General features: G+C 41.2%; 1 protein-coding gene across 1 annotated transcript in view; it reads left to right on the top strand.

The window, feature by feature from the left end:
* The window catches only part of cpped1 (calcineurin-like phosphoesterase domain containing 1), a 44,370-nt gene extending 20,339 nt beyond the window's left edge, over positions 1-24,031 (top strand). The window contains exons 3-6 of the mRNA XM_042507872.1: positions 1,264-1,436; positions 2,256-2,381; positions 2,548-2,680; positions 22,760-24,031. Of these exons, the coding sequence (XP_042363806.1) occupies positions 1,264-1,436; positions 2,256-2,381; positions 2,548-2,680; positions 22,760-22,986 (659 nt within the window). The 3' untranslated portion in view covers positions 22,987-24,031. The remainder of the gene's footprint in view (positions 1-1,263; positions 1,437-2,255; positions 2,382-2,547; positions 2,681-22,759) is intronic.
* The last annotated feature ends 285 nt before the right edge of the window (positions 24,032-24,316 follow it).

The following is a 24,316-nucleotide window of genomic DNA, read 5'->3' as shown; positions in this document are numbered from 1 at the left end:
GCATTTAAAGATAAGTAATACCATCACAATAAGCAAAAGCACCAGCGAAGGCACCAGAGGACTATTTCTGATGCAGAGTCCAAAGGGATTTTAATGTTGTCACGATTCATAATTGGAATGATCGTAAATGTCACAGAACACTTCAAGGTGTCCTGTTTTTTATTAAGATATGTTGTAAATTATCGCTTCCATATTGCGTCCCCAAGTAGTAGATATTGACCGAGAGACTTACTGGAGCAGCTCAACTAATTACAAGATTTACCCTCAGGTGTCATCAGCCCGTGTTCAGCTCGCCAATCAGCTGCAATACTTTATGACACGGCTGACTGTGAGTGGTGATCTTTGAACACTTTATAGCACTTATCTCATTGTTCTTGTTGAAATACAACCTGTTTTTATATACGTGTGTTACACAGAAGCTCTCCAAACCTGAGTCGGGGCGCAGTAATCAAAGTGTCACACCGAATCTGTTTTACATAACAAAAAATAAGCCGTCATGTCTCCTTTTGTATCTGAGCTCCTGTTTGTGTGTTTGTATTGACAATTTGAAGCCTGACAGGCCAGCTTAATTATAGAAGAGAGACAAGTGAAAACGTCGTTTTACCTTTTATCTGTGCTGCGTTTTAACTCGGCATTCTCTTGCTCTGTCATGCTCAAGATGTTCTGACGGGAAACGGCTCTTATGTAATGAGTCCTATCCAAACATCCAAGGAAACGTTTGCTCCAAAAGTAGGCCAGTAAAATAATTACTCAGATGAATAAAAGAGGGAGAGGAAGGAATAACTTAAGAGCTGATAGCTTTGTTTGATATGCTTTCTAAATTATAAATAGGCTCTCTGTCTTATAGACACAGGGACGGCTCGTCCTTCAGCATTTTAACACAAACAAATGTTGTAAAACCAATCGCTTTGTGTGTCTTGGACCAGCGAAGCAGTTTGCGGTAAAGGCTTCCACCGCTCATCATGTCAGTAACCATGGTGATATACAGTCGAGCTGGACAGACTATTGATCATTTTCTGGGCTGTCATCGTTATCATCGAAATAACCCCCCTTCCCTCAGGCGGCTCTCACCTGTAGCACCCTTCACACTCACATTCTGACAGTTTTCATCAACATTTTATATCAATTTCTCTCTCATTTGTCTAGGTAAGATGTTATACGCTAATATCATTAATCAAGCTTTGATTTTCCTGATTTTGTTTTTTCTGTGTGGGTGTTTGAAACCAGCACATGGATAAAATAATTTCCCCTTTCTTCCCCCAGACACCCCGTTCAGAGAGGGTCAGGAGCAAGACCTGAAGGCAGCCTTGAAGGGGACGGATCCTTCCATACCGCTGGTGTTTGTCAGCGGGAACCATGACCTGGGCAACACCCCCACTCCCAGGTCTCTGGAGCAGTACTGCAGTGCCTGGGGCGACGACTATTTCAGCTTCTGGGTAAGCCCACACAGAAGAACGTTCAGCCCCTTTTAGCCAAATCCGATATGACAGGCATAATTCTGAATTGGGTACAGCCCTAGTTTGCAGCTATCTGAAAGAAGAATAGCGGCTGTAAATGTCCAAAATAGTGAAAACAATGAGTTCCAGGAGTTCGTTACCCTCGGAGCAGAAGACGAGATCAGCCATTATATAACAGCTATATTGAAATGTTATGTCATTGTCATTGTATATAAATCACTGCTGGGGCGTATGTTACATGTCACACCAGAGGCCGAAGCTGTTGTGTTTAAACGTCACACCTCTTTTGGTTCCATGATGCCAGCATGCCATCTTAAATCACGCACTAAAGCGACATGATGCCGTCTTTGTTTGATATTGTGTAGAAATACAAAGGATTCTTAAAGAAGGGACTTTGTAGCGGCTCTCTAACCCCGTCTCTGTAGTATAAGGGCAATAGTTTGCACTCGACTGGCATCACGTAAAATCTGCTCAGCATTTACATACATATAGGCCTACTTTCATCCACAGAGTCCTTTTACATACACTGAAACCCACCTTTAAAGCTGTACACCCCCCTCAACTCCAGGGCTCTGCTCACTCCGCCCCTGTGATGATCTGTGTAGAAGCAGAAGTTGCAGAATTTTTAAAATGAGATGATATGTCGTTGATCTCCTGTGTTTGTAGAAAACAAAAATGCAAGTGTGGTTTAAAGAAGCACTATAAAAATAACCCTTTGTTTCAGTGTAGGTTGTTTTTAAAGTTTAAAAGATGAACGAGGTATAGGTCCCTAACATCTCCTCTCTCCTGTTGTCTCAGGTGGGCGGCGTCCTCTGCCTGGTTCTGAACTCCCAGTTGTTCTACGACGCCTCGGCTTGCCCTCATCAGAAGGAGGCCCAGGAGACGTGGCTGGAGGAGCAGCTGAGCAGAGCCTCGTCCTCGACGGTAATCGCCAACATGTTTCTATTCTCGTCTGATTTATGAAGACAGATAATGTCTCCCTTTTCACAATGTCTAGACATTTTGGGTAATTGCTGCAGCCATTTGACACAACAATTGAATTTTTGTCTTTGGAGATCATTGACGAACCCTCACATTTGTCTCTACTCAGGAACCCAAACCCAAACACGTGCTGGTGTTCCAGCACATTCCCCTGTACCTGAAGAGTCCTGATGAGGAGGACGACTACTTCAACCTGCAGAGGACAGTCAGACAGAACCTGCTGGACAGGTTCAAGAGGGCAGGTAGGACAGCAAGGCTCATTACACCTGTTTCCTCGACTTGCTATGTTACCTTGCCAGAGTTCGGCAACATTTACTATCAAAAGAAAAAAATATGTTAATTTCAAAACCCATTATTTCTATAATGAAGGTAACACACAGGGCTGGTTGATTAATCAGATTTTATTTTCAGTTAAGATTTTGACATCCCTCAATTTTCAAAACAAATAATCAAGATACAAGGATTTTGTGTAGCTTGACAAGTCTACTAATAATGGTCCCGTTTTGTCTTTTATTTTGTAAATAAAGTGCACCGCTTCCCAGCGGATGTGCTCAGACCCTCCCCAAAAGGTCCAAACAGAAGTTAGCGACTTCTCAGACCCTCTTTGAAACCTAATTTCTTCAGTGAATGACAAATTGAGTGACTTATTCATCAGGGTAAGCAAGAAATGTATTCAGGAATAATTTATTGTATTTTATTCCCATGCATGCTGTGCAGAGTAATCACAATCCACTGTGACCAAATCTGACTGAAGGAAAAATGTTGTTCTGAAATCTGAGAGGTGACTTTTTGCAGGAAAACTATGGTGGAAAGAGTTTTCGAGAGAAGTGCTGGGAAGAGCTTGTTGTTTGGAATACAGAAAGTGTAGCTTCTTGTTATCTGAAAGATTTTCAATGTCATGGCTGAATATTTAGCTGGTTTTGACAATGTGAAAAAGTCTGCAAGATTTCAGAACAAAACAAAATAATAACAGACTAGTGAAAGGTAAGGAAAAACATTTAATTTCTCTGTAGGGATCATCCGGAGACCTAAAATAACAATCTGACCCTGATTATTGGCAAAAAAACACTTGTAGTTGACATAAACCAGCGGTGCACAATTGCCTGTAAAGATTACATTGCAGCCTGTTGCAGCGCTCTCTCTCAATACTGGACTATTTTCAAAAATTTGTGTTCCTATCAGTCTCTCAGGATAACATGAGGATGTTGGATCCAGGTTCAAAAGTACTATAGTTTATCTTAAAGTCTAAATTCGTGTTAAAAGATCACTAACAGGTCTAAATGGGCATCCCTTAATGTTTTACTACATGGTAGTTCATCTTCAGTGGACTATTTCTGACTATTTGGTGCTTAAACTTTGCAGCGTGGCAGTGCCCATGCACTATTAACTGTTCATTTTTCCACTGAGAATTTTCCCTTTTTTGGAGTCGGAATGCAAAGCTAACCTGGCTGGGGAGACCAGCCACCACTGCTGAGGTCTGACAAGATTCAGAGGAAAAGGTGCCAGGACATAGATGTGTGACGCACATTTTAAGTGATGAAATGTCAAATAAAAATGTTTTGAGGCTACACATTCTCACAAATGCAGAAGAAAAAATAACTTTAGGGCGACAACAATGATAAACAATAATTAAAATGATGACCTTTATGATTTTCATAAGTATTTCATGTCCAAAAAGGACTTAAAGAACGTGAATACTTATCAAATCCTACCCCCTTTTCTAAAATTAACATTTTTAAACAAAGGTTAAAAAGCGAAATTACATTTGTCCTCCTTTCTGCTACATCAAGGACATATGGTGTCTAGGTTGAATGGGTTGGGCACTTTGTTTCTTTTTTTGTTTTGTTTTGTGTGTGTGTTGTTTTATTGTTTTGAAAGTCAAGCAGCTTCCAAAACTCTAAAATCTCAGCCCTATACTCTCTAATGATGGGTTTTGTCTGCTGTGAAGTAGTCTTTAATTTCTTGTCTTAATACCTCTCCGCTAATTTTTCTGTTAAACCTGCTCATTTCCAGCATATCTATCATAAGCACAGTTAAGATCCCAGCACAGAGGATTAATGTGCCATTAGCCAGAACCACAGGAGGAGCCCCAATTGAATTAATTAATGCATTCAGTCACTGTAAGGAGAATAATTCCATAATCAGAAGCCATTGTTGTCGGCTTATAACAGTCTGATACAAGAGTATCAGGCCGGGAAACTCTCACAAGGACAATAAGTCTTTAAGAACGCACACACATGCACAATATCCGTCCACTTGTGCACGGCTGATTGACAGGACGGCTCATACGGACTCATGCTTCTCAATCATGCATCAAGGTGACTGTCGGGTGTTAATTTCATTATTCCAGCATGTATTTAATCGTGTTTTGGTCTGATGACCTCTCGCTCTCATAACTGATTGCTCCTCTGAGGAATATGTTTAAAGATTTAAAGGGCATTCCGTACACGCTTTATATATGCGGGAAGGTCTTACTGTATGTGAAGAACATCCACCCCTGTTCACACACGTCCTGCCGCCAATTATAAATTCAGACTACATACTGCACTGTATGAACTATATACAGGGCATGTACACGGTTATTAATAATTGATGACAGACATGCTGCCGCGCGCTGTAAAGCTGCGCACATTACACGACTTTCTCATGTTTCTATGCACATATGTGCAAGTACATGATGTGGTGCCTCCAATTACTGCGAGAGGAGGGATGTGATTCGGATGGTCTGTGATTTATCATGTCGTATTTTACTCATCGCCTCTCCGTCCCATACGATCCTGTACATAACGATGGGCTCAAGCAAAATGTCAAGTATGAGTCCTTGATTTCTCTGGAAGTTTCTGCTGAGAATTTCAATGTTACTGTAAAGATCGAAGGAAATCCAAGAGTAATATGTGATGACCGAACTAAGGGAATCAAACAAGTTGTTACTGGACAATAGAACCTCTGTCTGTCTCTTAGTTCTGTCTTCTCTCCTCTGATCCCTCGGTTTTTCTTTCACGCTCCCTCTGCTCTCTCCTTCATCTGCTACAAGGAGTGTCTTGGTTACTGATGCTGTGACGTCTGAGTCTACTGTAGTGTGTCCAGGAGGCAAAAAGAAACTGACTGGAGTCATCATTGTGCTCTGTGACAACTTATGATCGAGCTGGGATTATACATTTCGCATTACATTTCCATAAGAATATATTATAATATATTCATGTGAGAATGGTGAAAAGTCATGTGTTTTGTAGCACTGATAACTGGATAAATGAGACTTGGATAACACTGCACGAGTTCTGTGAGAGTTTGTCATCGGCTGTTTTGATATCATGCCCCAGTCTAGGGTTTGCAAAGTGCATAATAAGAAGTGAAACGGAGAATGTGAATGTGAAAAACACTGAGCAATTTATTGCTAAATCACAGTGGATATGAAGAATATCTACAACAATCAGCATCTGCAAGCGCTGTGAATAACAACTATATGAAGCAAGGATTTAAGGGTGAACCAAGGCCAAAACAACAAACAAAACCCACCTGTCCTCCCCAGAGCGCTGCCTAGCCCTACAAACAAAAGAAGCAAACAAAAAAGACAATGCTAAGCCAGAGTCCATAAACTACATAAAAACTTGAGGTGTTCAAAATAAATGGCAGCTTCCCCCTACAGCTTTGTGAAATACTAGTACAATTATTTACAGTATTTAGAGAAATGTTAGCATGGGGCTATTAGTATGCTAACGCATACACAGAAAATCTAATTAGCACGCAGCTAATCAGACAACAAACATATACCACTGTAGCGACTACTCAGCTCACTTCTCTGACAAAATCACACAATTTACTACCAAAGCATAACTTTGGCTTACCAGAACATTAGGTAAGCCAAGGCTCTAGATTAGCCAGGCCAAAGCAGCGACTTCAGGCAGGGGTCACCCCGCAGCACCTGGAGGGAAACAAAGATCCTAACAGAGGGAGCTCTCACTCTCATTAAAACATGAGCACTGCCAAACAAAATATACAACACTAGCACAGCCAGCAGTAACATATAGTTTTATAGCTGTGAAATCTTGGCCCCAATCAATCTATAGCCCCTTATACACCATCTGTTCAAGGCAGAAATATTATGCCACCTCGCCCTTCAAAAGGCACAATCAAAGAATCTGGGGACAGACTTTGTCTCACCTTTAAGCTGGCAGTGAAGCTAATAACAGCGTCAAATTTAGGTCTGTGTGTAAAAGGGACAGCCAGCAGGATGGGACCACAGGCAGGACAGGTGTGTTTTTTACAACTGACCACAAATCTGCAATTTTTAACAAAAAATAAGCGGTTTGACAGCCCAATAAACTCAAATAATCTTTGTATTTTCACTAAAGTGGGTCAACCTCCACTTCCCATATATGGAAAAAAATATCCCTGTGGAGAAATTGGAGGCTTTTTAGAGGAAAAAACTAAGCAAGCAAGGAATTGCAGAAAACTAGGATTTATTATTTACTGCATATTGAAGAGAAACGAGCACCAGGGCAAGTGTGCGGTGAGGGGCCTCTGCTTCCTCTCATCCGTGCGAAATCATGTCTCTTCTGGACATACATCGGCTCTTTGCGTTACGTTATTCACGCATCATGTCTCTCCCGTATTGGCCTGTCTTCGCCACTGAGATCTGAAGCCTCCAGATGTGCTCTTATACTCTGCTGATCATTACTGTCATTACAGGAAAGGGCAGCGTCGTTAACCTCTCACACACACACACACATACACACACTTCAGTTCCCAGTCACAGGAACAGTTATGTATCGGCACTATGAAGCATGAATGTCATTTTTCTGCTGAGATTTTCATTAAGTAAGCAGCTGACAGGGATAAATCTCTATGTGTGTTTGTGCTGGCAGCTCTCATATCACCGTCCCTGGAAGACAAATGTAGTTTTATCAACAGTGGAAGGATTATGTGTTCTATAGTGTAAGAAGAATTTAGTTTGGAAAGCTCTTTATGATACTTAAACAGCGTTTCTTTGTACCAAGAACACATGGATGTTGTTCAAAAAGGATATCTTTTTAGTTGGCTGCCACAAACTTCTTATTTTAGTAGAAGTGAAACCGCAGCCGGTGAGAACAAAGAGGTAAAATTGGACAGCTTTCCTTGCCCTTTGTCTTGTAATTTAAGATTTAAGACAGAAAGCTTCCTTTAATTGCTCAGATGTGTCTTTGGCATCAAATCATTGTCATACACACCGTTGTGTGTAACTCCGACCACTCCAAAAGTGTCTTTCTGTGTTTGCAGCCGAGGATCGAGCTCAGCATTTGTGAGGTTGTCATTGCTGCAACCCCCCACCACTCCGGGGACGTATGATGGAAATAGAGAATATCGTCCCCTGCAGACAAAGAAATACATTTAATTGATTTTTTTTTTCCCCTCACTGAGGTATTTCTCATTTCTCTCCCTACTCCTTTTTCTAGGGAGACGTTTGAGTAATTGTGTTTATTTGGTACATGTTTCTGTGTGTGTTTTGCATATAAATCGTCAGGCAGCGGTGCATTTTTGTATGCATGATATATTCTATGCTGAGTATCTATATGTTATCTCAGCAGCACAGGCGCACATAGCAAAGGTGGGACACCAATTAGTCTTCCTGTGGCTCATCAGAGCAAGCGGTTCCACCCAGGGAACTGTTGACTGCATTTCTGCTCATATTAATGACACACTGTCTCTGCGTGATGACCCCCTCTTGGGCAACTAGACTACGTGCTTCCCCTTTTTTTTTAATTGCACTAGCAATTACTATGGTTTGTGATTTGACAGTGATTTGGATGATAGTCAATATGGCCTTTAATTGTGCTCTTGCTCTGTGTTTAATATCTTTTTGAGTTAAAACAAAAAGAGCTGATTAGAAAAATACATGTCTCAAATACTCAACAGAGTTTCGATGAGTTTTTTTTTTTGTTGTTTCTCTCTCTAAATTCTGACTTCTTTGCCAGTCTGTGAATGCAGCACAGGCAGTGCACATCATGAGTTCGTTTTTTCCTCGGCAGCAGTTTGTGAGTCACAGGATGGATTATTGATCTGTTGAGCAGTTAGAGCCCACCAGTGAAAGGAGCTGCTGATGGGAGTGAATGCAAACTTTTACTTAAGTTTCACCTTCAGTGCGATTGACGTTCAGATGCTCCGTCTGTGCCTGGAGTAGAGCTTGGTTAAAGTAATCGATTCTTCCAATTCAAATCGATCTGAAGTGATCATATGAATGATCCGATATGGATTCATAAAATCCCAGACCAATCCTCTTAATATATGCCTTTCAATTGTGAAGCTTTAACCCCCTTATCTCACTGGTAAAAGATAAGCCCCAGTGCTAAATTATAAAAGACAGTAGTATTAAAAAGATCCGACATTACCGGCCCTTTTATCTGCAACTGTTTGCTTACTTTTTAACATTGTGGTGTAATTAATATCGCGCTGTAGCCTCTCTTACTGCTGTGTGCGCGTCGGGGCTGATCCTCCACATTCTTTCATCCACCGCCTCTAACATCATGTTTTTGTGCATGCGCAGTGTGCAAGCTGAGCTAGCAAATTGTTGCAAACAAGCTAAATCAACAACAGCTGTTTATGTCAAACTGTTTATTTTGCTGCGTATCTTAAATTTACCAGCAGTATGTTTACCTGCAAGCGGTGGATTACCTCAGCAGCAGAGGGAGGCGGACAAACTTTATTCAGTGTTTATTCGTTTTCGAAAAAATTATCTCTTTGTACAATTAACAGCATTAGTTCTCAGAAAATCTCTTTGACATTTAAGCAGAATTGGTATTGTAAATGAAATATCCCCGATCGAATCAGAATTCAAAATGGGACGTGGTAAATCAAAATCGAATCAGGAAAGCGGTGATGGTGACACTCAGCCCTTGCCCAGAGTATGCGCTGCACTCAGATTGTGGTGCAGTGAATAACCGAACGGTATTCAACATTCAACAGTGCGCCTTATGAATGGTCCAGCTCCGCAAATACATCAATGTATGGGAAACCTTGTCAAATAAGCTTGTGATTTATTTGTTGCTTTGCAAACTGTTTTGACAACCAGTAAACAAAACAACAACACAACTTGTTCTTACTTCTCTGGGGATATTTACTACTTGGTAGAAAACTTTTTAGTCAGTACAACAGAGCCAGTTTGTTGGTAACAATCACACAAAGCCCAAAACACCCTGGAGGAAGTTCTTTACTGTTATCGTCTGTGCTTCCTCGTCACTGTCATACCCGTAATCACAGTAAATAACGCTCTCTTTGCCCCAACCTATGCCAAGCTTCCAGTGTAGGAGTGCAGCCAGCAGTTAGTTACTGCCAGCAGAGGAAGAAAGATGTGTAAAAAACTGTAGGTCGCCTGCTTGTTGAGGAATTTAGAGAGAGCAGGTTTTTTTACACACATCCAGAATTTCTTCAGAGAAGATTGAATTGCTGGAGACCGGTGTCTCCTTTCCGAGAGGCGAGCAGAAATCCCAGCAGTGCTCTCAGCCTCTCTTCTCGTAGATGGAGGACTGTAATTAGATTTCTTTCCTCCTCCTCCTCCTCCTCCTCCTCCAAGGTTAATATCCTACATTCAGGATACTTTCATACAAACAAGGCCAAGTGAACACAGATACACACACTTCCACAATGCCTCCGAAACCAAAGAAAAAAAAAAAAACAAGCTGAGAAAGTCATTGGGATTCCCAACATTGCTGCCGGCTGCAGAGTTGTACATACAGTAGCTAATTAGAGGCGAAGATAAGCCGAGCTCCGCTCTGCATAGTCTCTCAATTTTTCCCCCTCTGTCTCTCACTCTTCCTCTCTCTCTTGCCGCTGGTTGTCTTTATCAGCAAGGGTCCTACGCTGTTCAAAAGAGAAGACACATTCATCACCCACTGGGGATTTGATAAGAGGCCACGGTTAAGCCTTTAACCCCATTGTTTTAATGATGAGAGGGAAGAACACTTTTGCTTTCTGGTATTCTGTCTTTGTCTTACTGTCTCTTTTGAGTGTGAACAGAGGTGGTGGGTGGTGGGGGCAGCTCACCGGGATTTTAGTTTGGAAAGACGGCCTGTGTTGTTTGAGGTACCGGTGAGATGATCCTGTCTAGGAAGGCCAGCTTGAGTCATGGATTCTTGGTGTTATGACCAAGAATACAAGTATCTACTTGCAGGTATTTCATTGTGCTGAATGACATTGCATTTCACTGCGTTAGAAGTTCACCCATGCTTGGCTTTTTTTACTGTCCTTTGCGTTGGTACCTCAGCTGTGGCATCATAGTAGAGTTTCTTCACGCACGTCTGAACACGGCCTCAGTGCACTGATCCGTCATGTCTTCATGGTTCAAACAATCTGTTAGAGTGGATGATCCTCACCACCTCCTGTTCATTTGCTGTTTTATTGATTGAACTGTTGATGAAGGTCTTGCCTTGTTTCTTGATTCCAGCGCTTCTTTCTTCTGCAGCCAAGTTTAAGGTCATTAAGATTTAATGGGTAATTGTTGATGCATATGACTTCTGCTGTGCAGCAGAAAGGCCCTATCAATATGGATATTGATATATACTGAGCAAAAATGTTGCCCTTTTTTGCACTTTTGTATTTGCTCTTACTTTTCACAGGTTTAAGCTGAAAATATAAGACTTTTTCATGCCCTCAATAGATATTTTTCTCTTTTAAAGTCTGTGTTAGTGAGCACTTTCCCATTTCTAAGAGAATCCATCCACTTGACAGGTGTGGTGTGGCTGATTAAACAGCATCATTACTACACAGGTGTGCCCTAGGATGGTAACAATAAAGCCCCTCTCCCAACAAGTTCAGTTCAGTTTGATGGATAGTATCGTTAGCAGTGTTCCTTACCGTGCCCACTTTTTGTCACCCCTCTGTTGGGGTACTCAACAGAGCACACTGATCCAATACTAAAAGGTGGAGCTCTAAACTGCAGGCCATTTGTTGGTCAATACATAATTGTCACTCTTGCTCCAAAAAGGACTCAGTACTGTCTGTGGCGAAAACGAATCTAGGGTCTAAGTACATGTCCGTTGGAGTTACTCTTAGTTACTCTTTTTAGTTATCTAGTTAGATAACTCTCTCTCTATCTCTCTGCCGTTGCTGGCTGCTGGCTGTTTACAGACCTGTAACTTATCCCTCTGCCTTAAGGCGTGGCAGTGTCCTTCTACTCAGCTGCCTGTTCCACCAGTAGAGACTAGAGACTGAGCTCTGGAGGTGCATGCTGCGCACTCGTACAATGAGTTTAATAGAAAGAGGAGTTTCTGTATTTGTGACGGCATTAACACACACCCTTGGGATATTTAAATATCCTGGTATGCCGTAAACACATGATACCACCCAAGCCTAGTTTTGAAGGTACTATAAGGCACCACTGTAAATGTGAAGTTTGATTGCACAACACAACGCCACAACACAAAGGATGATTGCAGTCTGTTTAAATGAAGTCGGATTTACGAGTTCCTTGACCCCTTTAAAAGTTCCCTCCCCTGCTTGATTGAAGTGGCACCTCGAGGTATTTAACTCTCATATCTACAGTGATTATGTTCTGAGTTGAGTGTGGCCAAAACTAGACTGGCCTATGCTGTGCCTGAACACCTCCTGTGTAGACTGTCAGAGGATTCAAGCTGCTGCTTTTGCTCCTATTGAACTTCAGGCTTCTTGAGGGTCCTCCCCAGGTTGGGGACCCCTCTCCCCTCCTGTCATCCTCAGAGAAACATACGGATCATAACTCGGTGAATCAGGATGATTAGGTACCATGTTGTGTACCAAATGGCCAAAAGGCATGTGCGCTCTCAGAGGGATAGATGACATGCTGACTACTTTAATTTCCCAGCACCCTTTGTGTTTGTGTGTGTGTGTAACTGGAGGACACAGGAAGGGGATGCTGCACAATGACTGATGAGTGAGAGTGATTTATGGGTAGTTGTGGCTGCAAGATGCCTCACCGCGGCTGCATCATTTTGTATCCCTCTGTCATGCAAATTATCAACAGCAACCATTTCATGATGAATTGTTCCCCAGACCTGCACTTTAATGACAACCGCCCCTCAATACGAGCGTCGCGTGTTCACTCCCACGCATCCCGTGCCTCTCACAGATGTGCCGCTGACAGCTTTGTACCGAAGTAGACTCAGAGTTTGTGTCAAATAGAAAGAGGGAGAGAAAAGGGAGGTAAGGTCTGAAGGGAAATGGCTTCTCCTGTAGGTAATCACTGATCGTGGGGCACCTCACAATTAGCAAATCCAATCTTGTAGCTGGTGAAATCAGTGACCACGAGATGAAAGGGAGATGATGGAGAGCGGGAAGAAGGAGAGATTGAATGAAGGCACATCAAACGTTATTTCGTTACTTCCTTTATTTTGCGTTCTACCTCTGCGACCGCCATTAGCATTTAAATAGCAAAGGTGTTCCGGAATATTCAAACACATCCAGCAATTAAGGCGAACACGTCTCAAATGTCTGCAGCGTATGAACAGCATCATAAAAACAAAACAGAGTCGCATATTGCCGGGGACCCCTCTCTCCTCTCTGTGCATTTTTCTGCACCAAAATTCAATTTGACTCAGGGTAATTTTCCTCCGTTAGCATTCAATATGTTTTCATCACTCTGACTGCTTACTCTGGGTATTTTCTGATTGCTCCGACGCCTCCTCCCTCCTTCCTCCTCCCCACCTCTGTCTGTCAAAGCAAAGGCCAGTCCCCTGATGGGAATCTTTATCACAAAGAAAAGCACAAAAGAACCAGCACTGTTTCAAGGCTGACAGGTAAATGGGATTTCCGAAGAGAGCGAGACAAGATGTAGAATTATCGGCACAGAGAGTGCATGTTGTTCACGAGGGCACCCATTCGGCAAGAATAAAGTAAAGCATGGCCAAGACACAACAATTTTGGACTTAGAAATCCTCGGCTGAATGTGATACTGCTATTTAACATTCTCTGAACTGTGAATAATAGAAATGACCTTAAAAAAGTGCTAATACACCGAATATACATTTTTCTGTAACATCTGCAAATCTGTAAATTACATGTTTTTATACTTTTAATTGTTATAAATATTTTTCTGATCATTTCTCCTATTTTTTTCAATGAATTAATCAATTTCTAATAATTTGATTGATCTGTCCCTCCTTAAAAAAGAAAGCCATAATTCTTGTTAAATGCGTCTGAACTGTGCACAAGAAAACTGGCATCGATCCAGGTTTCAAAGCATTTACATAGTTAAATGCTCTGTTCTCTGTATGGCTTCATGGGTTTGTCAGAAGAAGGATTTTATTTTTGATGTAGCTCAATGGCTCCAACCATGGCACTAACTTTACCAAAGTGAATGGCCGCCCACGCTGATTGTACTCCAAGGAACTCTGGATAACAATTTGCAGAAGACAACGTGTGCTAATTTGAGTGAAATGAGTTGCGTATTGTATTTTGTCATTGTCAAGTCAGGACCATTATCCCAGAAGGGTGCTGTCATTATCCTGGAGGCAGTGGTGGCCTTGATCAGTGAATCATACAGCTGCTGTTCATTCTTAAAGTAGAAGGAAGAATGAAGGTAGAAGGTAAGTTTATTGGTCATTTTTTAAACAAAGTTAAAAAAAAACAACTAAATTACAATTATTCTTGATCCTGCTACAACTTTGGAGTTGAAGGTTGAGTTGAATAAAATCAGCAGCTACAAGCTAAAGGTTGTCTTTTCGGGTGGATGGTGAACATGTTGGGGAAATTAACTGCTGTGGTGTTTCATGAAAAGGTTAAAAACATAAAAAATGACAATGTCTTTATTTACCAGGTAGAAATAAAGTGGCAACCTCTGAGGCTGAAAAATGAAGCCAAAGCAAAGAGCCAAAAACTGCAGTTCCCCTAACGTCCACATGAGAATGGCTCCAAGAGCAAGTCAACCCCATAGATCCCTATTAAAATATTAATTGCACAAAAAAAAAATCAAAAATCAACTCAAACAAATCAAATAAAATCAAACACTAATTACACATCCAAACAACTGCCAAATACAAAAAAGTACTATTGAATCTGTGTGACATTAGTCTCTCAGCACTGACCATCAGACCCAGCTGCACACGCACAGACCTGCACTTATTTTACATTGACTGTTGTACGTTCACATATTTATAGTTTTTCTAGAGCTGCCAGCATCACATAGGTTTACATTACAACAAGCTCATAACAAAATTACCTGACAACCCCGATTTCTAATTCCTGCGTGCACACGGCAGAAAATAGAGAGGGAGAGAGACAATGTGCTGCTGCCAGAGGAGCCACTGTATGTGTTTACTCTGAGTGGTAAGTCACTAAAGAGTATGAAAACTTCAGAGCTGTTCAGAAAACACATTGGGGACGCGCAGGCCTAATGTCACCACTGGTTCCTCAATTTTTTCCCCATCTTTGCTGAGCAACAGTTTTTTGAGAAAGAAATTAAAAGCTCATCCCATATAGACACCTGTCCCAGATATAAGCCTGTTGAGTTTGATTTAAGCAAATGTTAGCTCAGACTTTTAATCAAAGTTTTACAGTATATGAGTCATCTTGAGCATCATCTCCTAGTTTTCTCCCCTGAGGCTCAGAGGTCTTTGGAGAGTTGCGCTTGGTTAACCTGTCTAATGTCTGTCAGGCAGAATGGATCTCCCTTAGTCGTTGCAGCTCACGACAGGCTTTCTTTCAAGGTTTTTCAAGTATCACTGACAACTGAGGTGGACTGAACCAACAGACAATTTGTATGTTGTGGAAATGAATCGGCTCCCTCCGCTGGCTCCTTGCACCGGCTCTTACCGAGCGAAACCGATTTCATAGAAACAATTTAGCAAAGGCCCAGAGATAACACCCTGACCTGAATTCATTAGAGCACGTCCCTTTCAGAGCCCCATCATTACGCCGGCTTTAGGAGTCAAACCACTCCACCTGGGCCCTCATCTGCAGGAAAAAAAAACACTCTGAGAGAGACGATGGTCTGTCAGAGAAAGAAGAGCATTTTCAATCTCCAGAAGATTTTCTATATGAATAAAAGATAAACAATTGAGAATACAGAAGTTTAAAAAGTGGTCCCCTTTGCAATGCAGTCAGAAGATGAAGCTGACCTCTGAAATTGTCTGCCATGAAATGAATGCAGGGATCGAGGATGAGAATGGCTGCATGAAACTGAAAAATACAGAAAATAAAGCAGGAAAACATTTTCTAACCCACAACAATCCTTGCAATGTTTCAAAGACTTGGAGTTGTTTATGACTATTTATTGGCAGCACACAGTAAAGAGGGTTAAACCTACACCAGAAACCCTTCTTCCTGATATTACTGAATGCTGGTCAGACACTATTAAGGTTTATGAAGAGGATGTCTAGTTCGGCCCATGTTCTTGCTCTGCTTTGATGTCACCACAGAGGGAAGAGAGAAACAGTACATTTTTTGTGGTTACACATTGGGGTAACCAATCCTGACATGCATGTGTAACAACTGCAGAAATATCATTAATATGGGTTTTCCATTGGCACTTTCGGCTGCGCTGAGTCAAACCGTGCTCCGTTAATTTGTGTTTTCATTATTAGCTTAAACTCACTGAGTTTTGACAAGTTGTGACCAACATTGACAATTTCTGGAGTCTGGTCAAAATGTGGCCGAAGGCCTCCATGTGGGTTGCAGTGATGTCAGATGTGCGTCTTCATCATTCAGGAACAATTTGCCAACATGCAGTTGCAGTTGAGCAATATGTTTTTGTCGTATCTTTTTTCAAGCAATAATTGGTAGATGCCGAGCAATCTCATGACAACAGCATGTAAATTCCATGATGATAAGTGATGATGCTACTTAAAACCCCTGCACAGCGCTTAAGAGGGTGCTGCTTTTAAACCTCATGGACTCAAGAAAAGCAAGTCATAATTTAAAGACATTTTTGGGTGGGTAAACCTGTTGTATAGAGATGTGAATCGCTGCTGTACTAGGCTGACCAGCCGAGTCAAACAGAGTCAAGCCAAGACAGCACATGTCGGTAAAGGGCAGTAACAGTCTACAGCCATGATGGCAGCTCTGTGATGCTACAACAATGCACAGCAGTTGCTGTGACCTAAATGCTGACGTTATCATGCTAAAATGCTTACAGTGACGACATTTGCATGCTAATGTTTGGCTGCTAGTTGACAGAGAATCACCAGCGACAGAACCACAGCGACATTAACAAGCTGAAATCTGGACCGCAGTTTTTCTGAGTCGTGTTATCATGTTGTCATATAGCCCGCCAGCATTGTCGAGGTGATGTTCTTGTTTGTATTTGACACTTGGAAAAAAGAAATATTAAAAACATGTAAGCTTAAATAAGAATCAAACTTTGTTAGTGGTAGAACACATATGCAAACAGTTTATTAACCCTGCACCAAACTTCATGGCAAACTATCTGATGGTTTATACGACATTTAACTCCAAACCACAAATGGCAACCTCGTTGTGGCGCTAGACAGAAAATGAGGGTATCACCAAAGAGATTAGGATTCATCATCTGAGAGCAATGACTATAAATGTACCAGACATCATGCTTATCCATCCAATGGTTGTTGAAATATTTCAGCCTGGACCAAAGAGATGAAGCAACTAGGTGACTAACAAAAAAACAAAAGCTTCTCTCAAGCTTTGTGTTTGATGTAGCTTGTAGCTTAATTTTTACCATTTACTGTATGAAAGAAACATATGTAGCCACCGTGATGCCACGTTTGAAGCCTTGTGTTTGTCTTTTTGATGATCACCATATTTTTTAAGCTGAAGTCACTATAAAAAAAAGACTTGAAAACCATTTAAACAAAATGTAGTTAATGTGAAAACTTAACATGGACTCCTGAGAGGGACCTCGTTTTTAAAGCCACAAGCAACAAACACAAAGACATGGATGCATCACAAACATGTCACAGACATACGGGGGAAGCTCACTGCTGCTGCGTGGTGGTGTCATGTGGTGTGTGTATGTGGGTCCATCGGGGACGCGCTGACACATATGCACACTTACACACTCCGACGCAGTTGATTCGGTGATTATTCACGGCATCTTTGGGACATTTAAGAGGAGGTTCAGCATAAACCGTCTCCGCTTCAAACAGCCTGTCGATCTGTTCGTCATCCTTACTCCAGGTTTAATTCAGTCTGTCGCTTCTTTACTATCGCCGTCTTCCTCCCACCACCTCATCTCTCCGAGGTGACGAAGAAGTTACACTTTAACAGATCCAACACTTCTACAGTCGGCGTCGCTCTCTGAGTCATCAGGTGATCCCATCGAACATTTTTCCTGGTTCACACTACTGCTGCCGCCGTTTTGTTTTCACTCGTGGAGTCTGAATAATTGTCGATGAGCTGTGTAATTCCTCGTGGGACAGATAAAAACACTTAGAGGGACTAAACACACACACACACCAGTGCACACAGAATAATGAGTACATATTTGGCCCCAGAGGTCATCTGTGGCCCTAATCTAGAAATAATACGAAGAACACACGTGTGAGGAAGTCAGAGTTGGAGAACTTAACTAGAATGCCCCCTGAGGTCAAATTTCCAACTCGTTGGATGAACCTCACAAAACCCAACTTCAAAATCCAATATGGCTGCTCAGGGAATAGATGGTAGTGACGGCTGCAGTAATTTACAGATAATAAGCACTTCTGTTTTGCTTGTGGCTCACAAAAAGTCACACACAGTCGTGAGAAATTTCTATCAGTGGACTTTTTGCTACAGTGTCTGTAAGCATAAAATGCAGCAAAGCAAAATGTTATCAGCTGGTTTTGCCAACACTGGCAAACCTTGCTCGAACTGGAACTGCAAACATCAACTTAGTTTACCAGTTTGTTTTACTGTCATCAACTCCAGTGTGACATCTCTGACTTCTGGAAAAAAAGGAACGCAACAACAGTCCTTTCAGCCTGTAATGCTGGAGGACACGGTTTAAACTCACATGAGAGACACCATTATATTCACTGTAGAAATGAATAATTGAACTGTCATTACCCTACAGCCATTAAATGAATTCCATTCACATTCAAGACAGTATAGTAGGACTAATGTAACTTAACACTATTAGCATATGTTTTGACCATGTGCTTTAAATCTGGTTCCTGATCAGATGCTGGGTGGCCCCACAATCATTTTATTATCCACAATAAAAATAAAGTGATTCCTACTGGGAATTGTTTTTTTTGCCAGTGGAGGATCCCCTACAATCCCTGTCAGAGGTCCTTGTTAAGCCCTTCATGTCCTAAAACCCTAAAATCTGAGAAATGTAATCGTCTCAAAAATTTAGATGTCCTAAAATCCTACAAACATCCTAAAATCTGAGAAACGTACTTACCCTAAAAACCTACAAACATCCTAAAATCCCAGACATGTCTTAAAATCCTAGAAACGACCTAAAATGCAAGTAATGTCCTAAAATCTTAGAAACATCCCAAAATGTAAGAAATGTCCTAAAATTCTAGAATATAGTGATACACACTGATGGCCGCTGCTCTTGCTCAATATTGAACCAGTTTCCAAAAAATATTGTTTCCATTAGTTGCTTGAATAATAAGATGAAAAGATCCCTTTAATTCTTGATTTTAAGAGAAAGCCACACAGCAACTGTTTAGCATAGTAGCAAATACTTTGTTTCCCCCTCTGCATTACAGAATATGACATTTCATGAGCGTTCCCACAAATACTGACTGTATCTGTAATAAAGCTTCAGGCCCGTCCGCACATCCGTGGAGGGTGGGTGTCACATGGCGCTGCCCCAGGTTGTGATTGTAAATTAATTTAACTCAGCCGTGCATGCATACAAGCCTAAACCATCAGTTTCCATCTGAGGCGGATTAATTATTTAATGGTCCAGCGTGTGCAGCCGCTGTCCTCACATAGCTCCTAATATTAATATAAATTTGGGTCACATTTGTATTCTGCCGCTGTTTGATTATGCAGAGTGGCGGCGTTGATGGTTTGGGGCAATTTCACGCTGCTGACATCGAAGTAGTATCAGCACGTGAATAGTTTTTTCGGAGGGATCCTCCTCGTCTTTGTTGTGCAGATTTCTGGGACAGACCGATGTCTTTCTCATGCTCAGACTGCAATTTATCCTCTTTTGTTGCCAGTTTTCATTATTATTTTAATTTTTTTTTTGGCTGGGTGTCTCTCTGGAGATGAGGCAGCGAGCAGCCAGACTTCCCTCCGTGGAAACACTCGCCGTTGGAAAATAGAGCAGCTCATTTTCTCTGCCAAAAGCCTGCAGAAGACTCATTTTAAAATCAAATCCCCTCCTCTGCACATGCTTGCAGATTGAAACACGCACAGGTAGAATACACACATCACTATACCTCCATGAGGAAGTGTCACAGAGATAAAACCCCTGACCTTGTTTATGCACGGGTAAATTGGCAAAAATGACACCAACACCCCAGAAATCCAAACTCCGAAGAACCAAATTCACGAACAGTCAGATCGCCTCACTCAGAGTGAGCCTTGTTTCCTTATGTCGTTTTAACTGTGTGATTATTTCAGCTGTGGTGACGAAGCATGAGTGCCGCAGGGCTTCCTCGCGATTAATGCTGTTTGTGTGTAATTGAAAATAAATTGAAAATTGTGTCTCCCTTAATGATGAAAGTTCCCAACGATTACAAAATATGCTACATATGGGGAAACTCAGAAAATTAAAATATGTTTATATATATATATATCATCTTTTTTCCTCCCTCCCCCTCTCCTTGTCTCCCTCCCTATCTTTCATCCTTCCTTTCTATCTCTTTCCCTCCTCGCCTCTTTCCATTCTTCAAGGGATGCACCGATTTCGAATTTCTGGGCTGAAAATTTTGCCGCTAGCTAACAGCAATATTTTTATGAGGGATGCGCGATAATATCGGCACGTCATCTGTATCGGCAGATAGTGGCTTGAAAGGCCTGTATGTTAATTTCTGCCGTCACAAACTTTTTTTTAAGAAAGTGAACCTGTGAAAAACATCAACCCTAGGTTGATGTATTTTTTTTATATTTTGCAAAATGAATCAATATTACATGCAAAAAAGAAAAAAGCGTTGTATTTCATGTCTCTATCTGCTGGTGGGCCATCACGATGAGAGTATGCATACAATTAAGTTAATTCCACTACAGGAGACTTGATGATTACTAAAATTATGTGGAGGGAAAAAAGTTGAAATGTTGATATTAAGTTTCATTTATCGGCCATATTGTTGTTATATATCAGCATATTGGATATCATGCATCTCTAATTTTTATATTGATGAGTTCTCATTTCTCTACTCCTTTTGGACATGAAAATACCGATGTTGTTTACTGAATATGCATGCTGGGTATTCTTGTTTTGTTTTCTTATATATTTTAAAATTGTCTAGCATATTCAAAGCAAATTCAATCTGAACTTATCCGCTGTGAGGGTTCAAGATGTCATATGCTGTAAAGCCCCGTGAAGCAAATTGTTGTTTTGGATATAAGGCCTGTAAATAAACCTGAAAATTGAGATAAATATTAATAGACAGGAAGATATTCTAGATTACACTCTAACATTGCACTGCTGTTGCGTATTCGTATACACTGAACAGCTGTGACTAATAATGATGCTGCTCCATAACTGAAACATGCATTCCATTAGTTAATAAACTGGGCAGCAGCTTTTTGTTTGGTCTGTAAAGTTATTTAAAGCCACAAGTCTCCTGGTGGATTAAACAATAATGACTAACCATGTAAAGTCCTTGTAGACTCATTTTGGTCATTTTGTGCCATGGGGTTGTTGATAATTGTACGCACTGCACCTTTTATTTGGGGTACGTGAGGGACAGAGGGGTCAGACGTGGTGTGAATTACATGGAACTCTAAAGAGCTTGATGTCTATTCATAGAAACATCCCAGTTTAGATCTGTGACGTAAGCAGAGGAAAACAAAATCAGGCCAATAAACAAACACATTTAAAGCTGGGGTAGGCAGTTTTATTTTGGCTTCTTTTTTCATTCCCATAAGAGCTCTGTTTTCATGAGATTTTGTCCAATCACAGGTCAATTTAGATAGAGGGCGTTCTTATTGGCTGCTGTACAGATGTAGATGAGCGTGCGCGTCTCTTCAGATGGTGAAAGTCTGATTCAGTGCTGGAGAATCCTGCAGAGAAAGTTCTAGCATTGGCAACAACTGCCTACACTGCAAAGCAACCCAAACAAAGGAGGGTAGACTCATTAAAAAAGTCCAATAGAGGGTCTGACCATAAACTAAACAAAACACATGCCAATAACAGTGTTTCAGAGATAAAGAGAAAATGTTGGTAATAAATTAGCCCTCTGCTAACCGGAGCTAAAAGCCCCTTTTGATTATTTTCTCACAGATTTGAATGCGTGGATCTGCTTTTTTTCAATGCTCTAGATTTAAAAAAAAAAAAAAATCATTTTCTGAATATACTAATTTCTTGCATTTTTGAGACATTCCTTACCTAGTTGTTCATTGCCTTTTTCCCATGTTTTTGAAAGAAATCACACCAATTTGCTCAGGTTCAAGAATTTAAAAGCCGTTTGTAAGCAGCACAAAAAAAGTGTTGGCGCTTCTGGTTTTAAAGGCTTAAAGCAAAGAACGAGTTTCTCTGCAATGTGAAGGGTTGCAGCAAGATCACAGGCACAACCTTAAACAATTTCACTGATGTGCACATGATCAGATTGCTGAAGAAGGCCTGGTCAGTCCCTGCTGATCCCAGTCACTTTTTCAGTAGGTTCGAGTTGCTTCCATCTGGCCACAGATTTAAAAAACGGCAACTTGTAGGGCAATCGGCTAAAAAAAAAAAAAAAAAAAATTGTCCCAAAAGCCATTGGCGTCTTATCTTCTTATCTTATCTCTTATCATCTCACATGAGCATTTCATGTGTTTTTTTATTGTTTTCTTTTGAACTATCATGATGTCTTTTTTTATATTCATTGTATAATTTTTATTCGTTTATGTGTATATGATACTGCTGACCGCACAAAATATTGCCCCTCTGGGATAATAAAGATATCCTGAAAGGTCAATGGTCAGCTTCACTGTTTCATTATAATGGTTATATACTGAACATCGAATCTCAGGAAGAGAAGGGAAAACATCTGGTCAGATACTGAATTGATGACACTAATCTTAAAACTGTGCTGATTATAGAGATCTTTGAGTGAAGTATTCATGTTTTCGCAGACATAGATGGAAACTGTAAAAGAAACTAGACTGATGAAGTGAGGCATACAACCGCAAGGTTCTAACTCTAGTTTTCCCCAGATGTCTGCCTCCGCCAGCTTTAAGTGTTTGCGTTCACTCTATTTGATTCTTTAGTTTTCCTCATTGATAAAAATTAATCTCTCCTCCCTCTCTCATCGCCACAGGGGTGAAAGCAGTGTTCTCCGGCCATTATCACCGAAACGCCGGTGGTTGTCACGGCGGCCTGGACATGGTCGTGAGCTCGGCCATCGGGTGTCAGCTCGGCGAGGACACCCACGGCCTCCGGGTGGTGGTGGTGACCGCTGACGATGTCATCCACCGCTACTGCAGCCTGGAGCAGCTGAGTGCACGAGGCATCGACGAGGACCTCAGGAAGCTGCTGCAGGTCTAAAGTCTGGAAAATGTAACTTTTTTTTTTGTCAGTTGTTTTTTATTTTACATGTTGAGCCCTTGTTCTTAGGGGCACACAAGAGGAGGGGTTTTCTCCAAAATTTCTGCCTATTCATTAAAGTGAAAAAAGGAAAAAACAAAATTAATATTGAGGCATTCACCGTATGTTTGACCAGAAAGAAGAAAAGAATGTGAAAAGAAAAGCAATGTATCTAACTAACAAAGATGAGTCTACATGCCAGCGTCACATGATAAACTATACAGAATCTCTCACTAAAATCAAACTGAATTTGGTTTCTCTCTCTGCTCAGTGTTTTCCTCTGAGCATCTCTTGGCAGGCTGGATGTGATTATCTGCCCCCGTCGACCTATGAGGGGCACGCAGAGATCGTTGAATGTGTTTGAAAACTGTGTTCTCAGTCAGATGTTGTAACTTTAAATGTATTCAAACCTTTCCATCGTTAAAGGAAGATTCCACCCCACAACGCTGAAATGTCATTCACACCAGTCTCTGCAGATACCAGTGGCAACAGTGCAAACAGAAATTCATCATTAAAGAGGAAACAGGAAAGAGTTCTTAAGGCGGGGCAGCTATGTGGCTTGTTTGCATGATTCAGTATAAAAAAAGGCTGTTGAAAAGCAGGGGAGAAAGGGGAGACATAGATGCTCACTAAAGCAGGAATGCTCAACTTGCTCTGCCTGGGGACCACTTTTGCAAAATGGCAGGAGGCCAGGGGCCAATCTCAACAGCTCCATACGTGTCCAGGATTTTAGGAAGTTTCTCAGATTTTAGGACATTTCTAGGATTTTAGGATATTTCTAGGACTTTGGGGTGTTTCTTAGATCTAAGGAAGTTTCCAGGATTTTAGGACATATGTAGGATTTCAGAATGTTTCTAGGATTTCAGGATATTTCCAGGCCTTTAGGACAATAGGGGCTTAGCTAGGACCTGGTACGGGGTGTCCTACAGTGGTACTTTAAAAAAAAAAAAAAAAGCTTTATCTTGATGCTGTTTTATGCACTTTGACACCATATGTATACCAAATGTACAAAAACAATACCTAGTGTGAATAAGAAAATGGTTGGGGGGCCACCCAGCACCCTATCAGGGGCCACAATTTGGCCCACGGTCCATATGAGTATCACTGCACTAAGGAATATAAAAATGGATCAGACAGCCCCTTTTACACTGTCTGTTTTTTTACACTGCAGGTTTCTATAATCCAAGCTAGTGGAAGCATGTAGGTGTTGAAAAGAAGAGGCCCTAGGACAGAGCCTCTGGGAACTCCGTCCAGGTGTGTACTTAACAATCGAATTGTCAATGTCCCACAC

The sequence above is a fragment of the Plectropomus leopardus genome, chromosome 19, assembly GCF_008729295.1.
Source record: "Plectropomus leopardus isolate mb chromosome 19, YSFRI_Pleo_2.0, whole genome shotgun sequence".
Classification (NCBI taxonomy): Eukaryota; Metazoa; Chordata; class Actinopteri; order Perciformes; family Serranidae; genus Plectropomus; species Plectropomus leopardus.
Note: the sequence above shows the minus strand (reverse complement) of the source record. Positions and strands in the feature narration are given on the sequence as shown.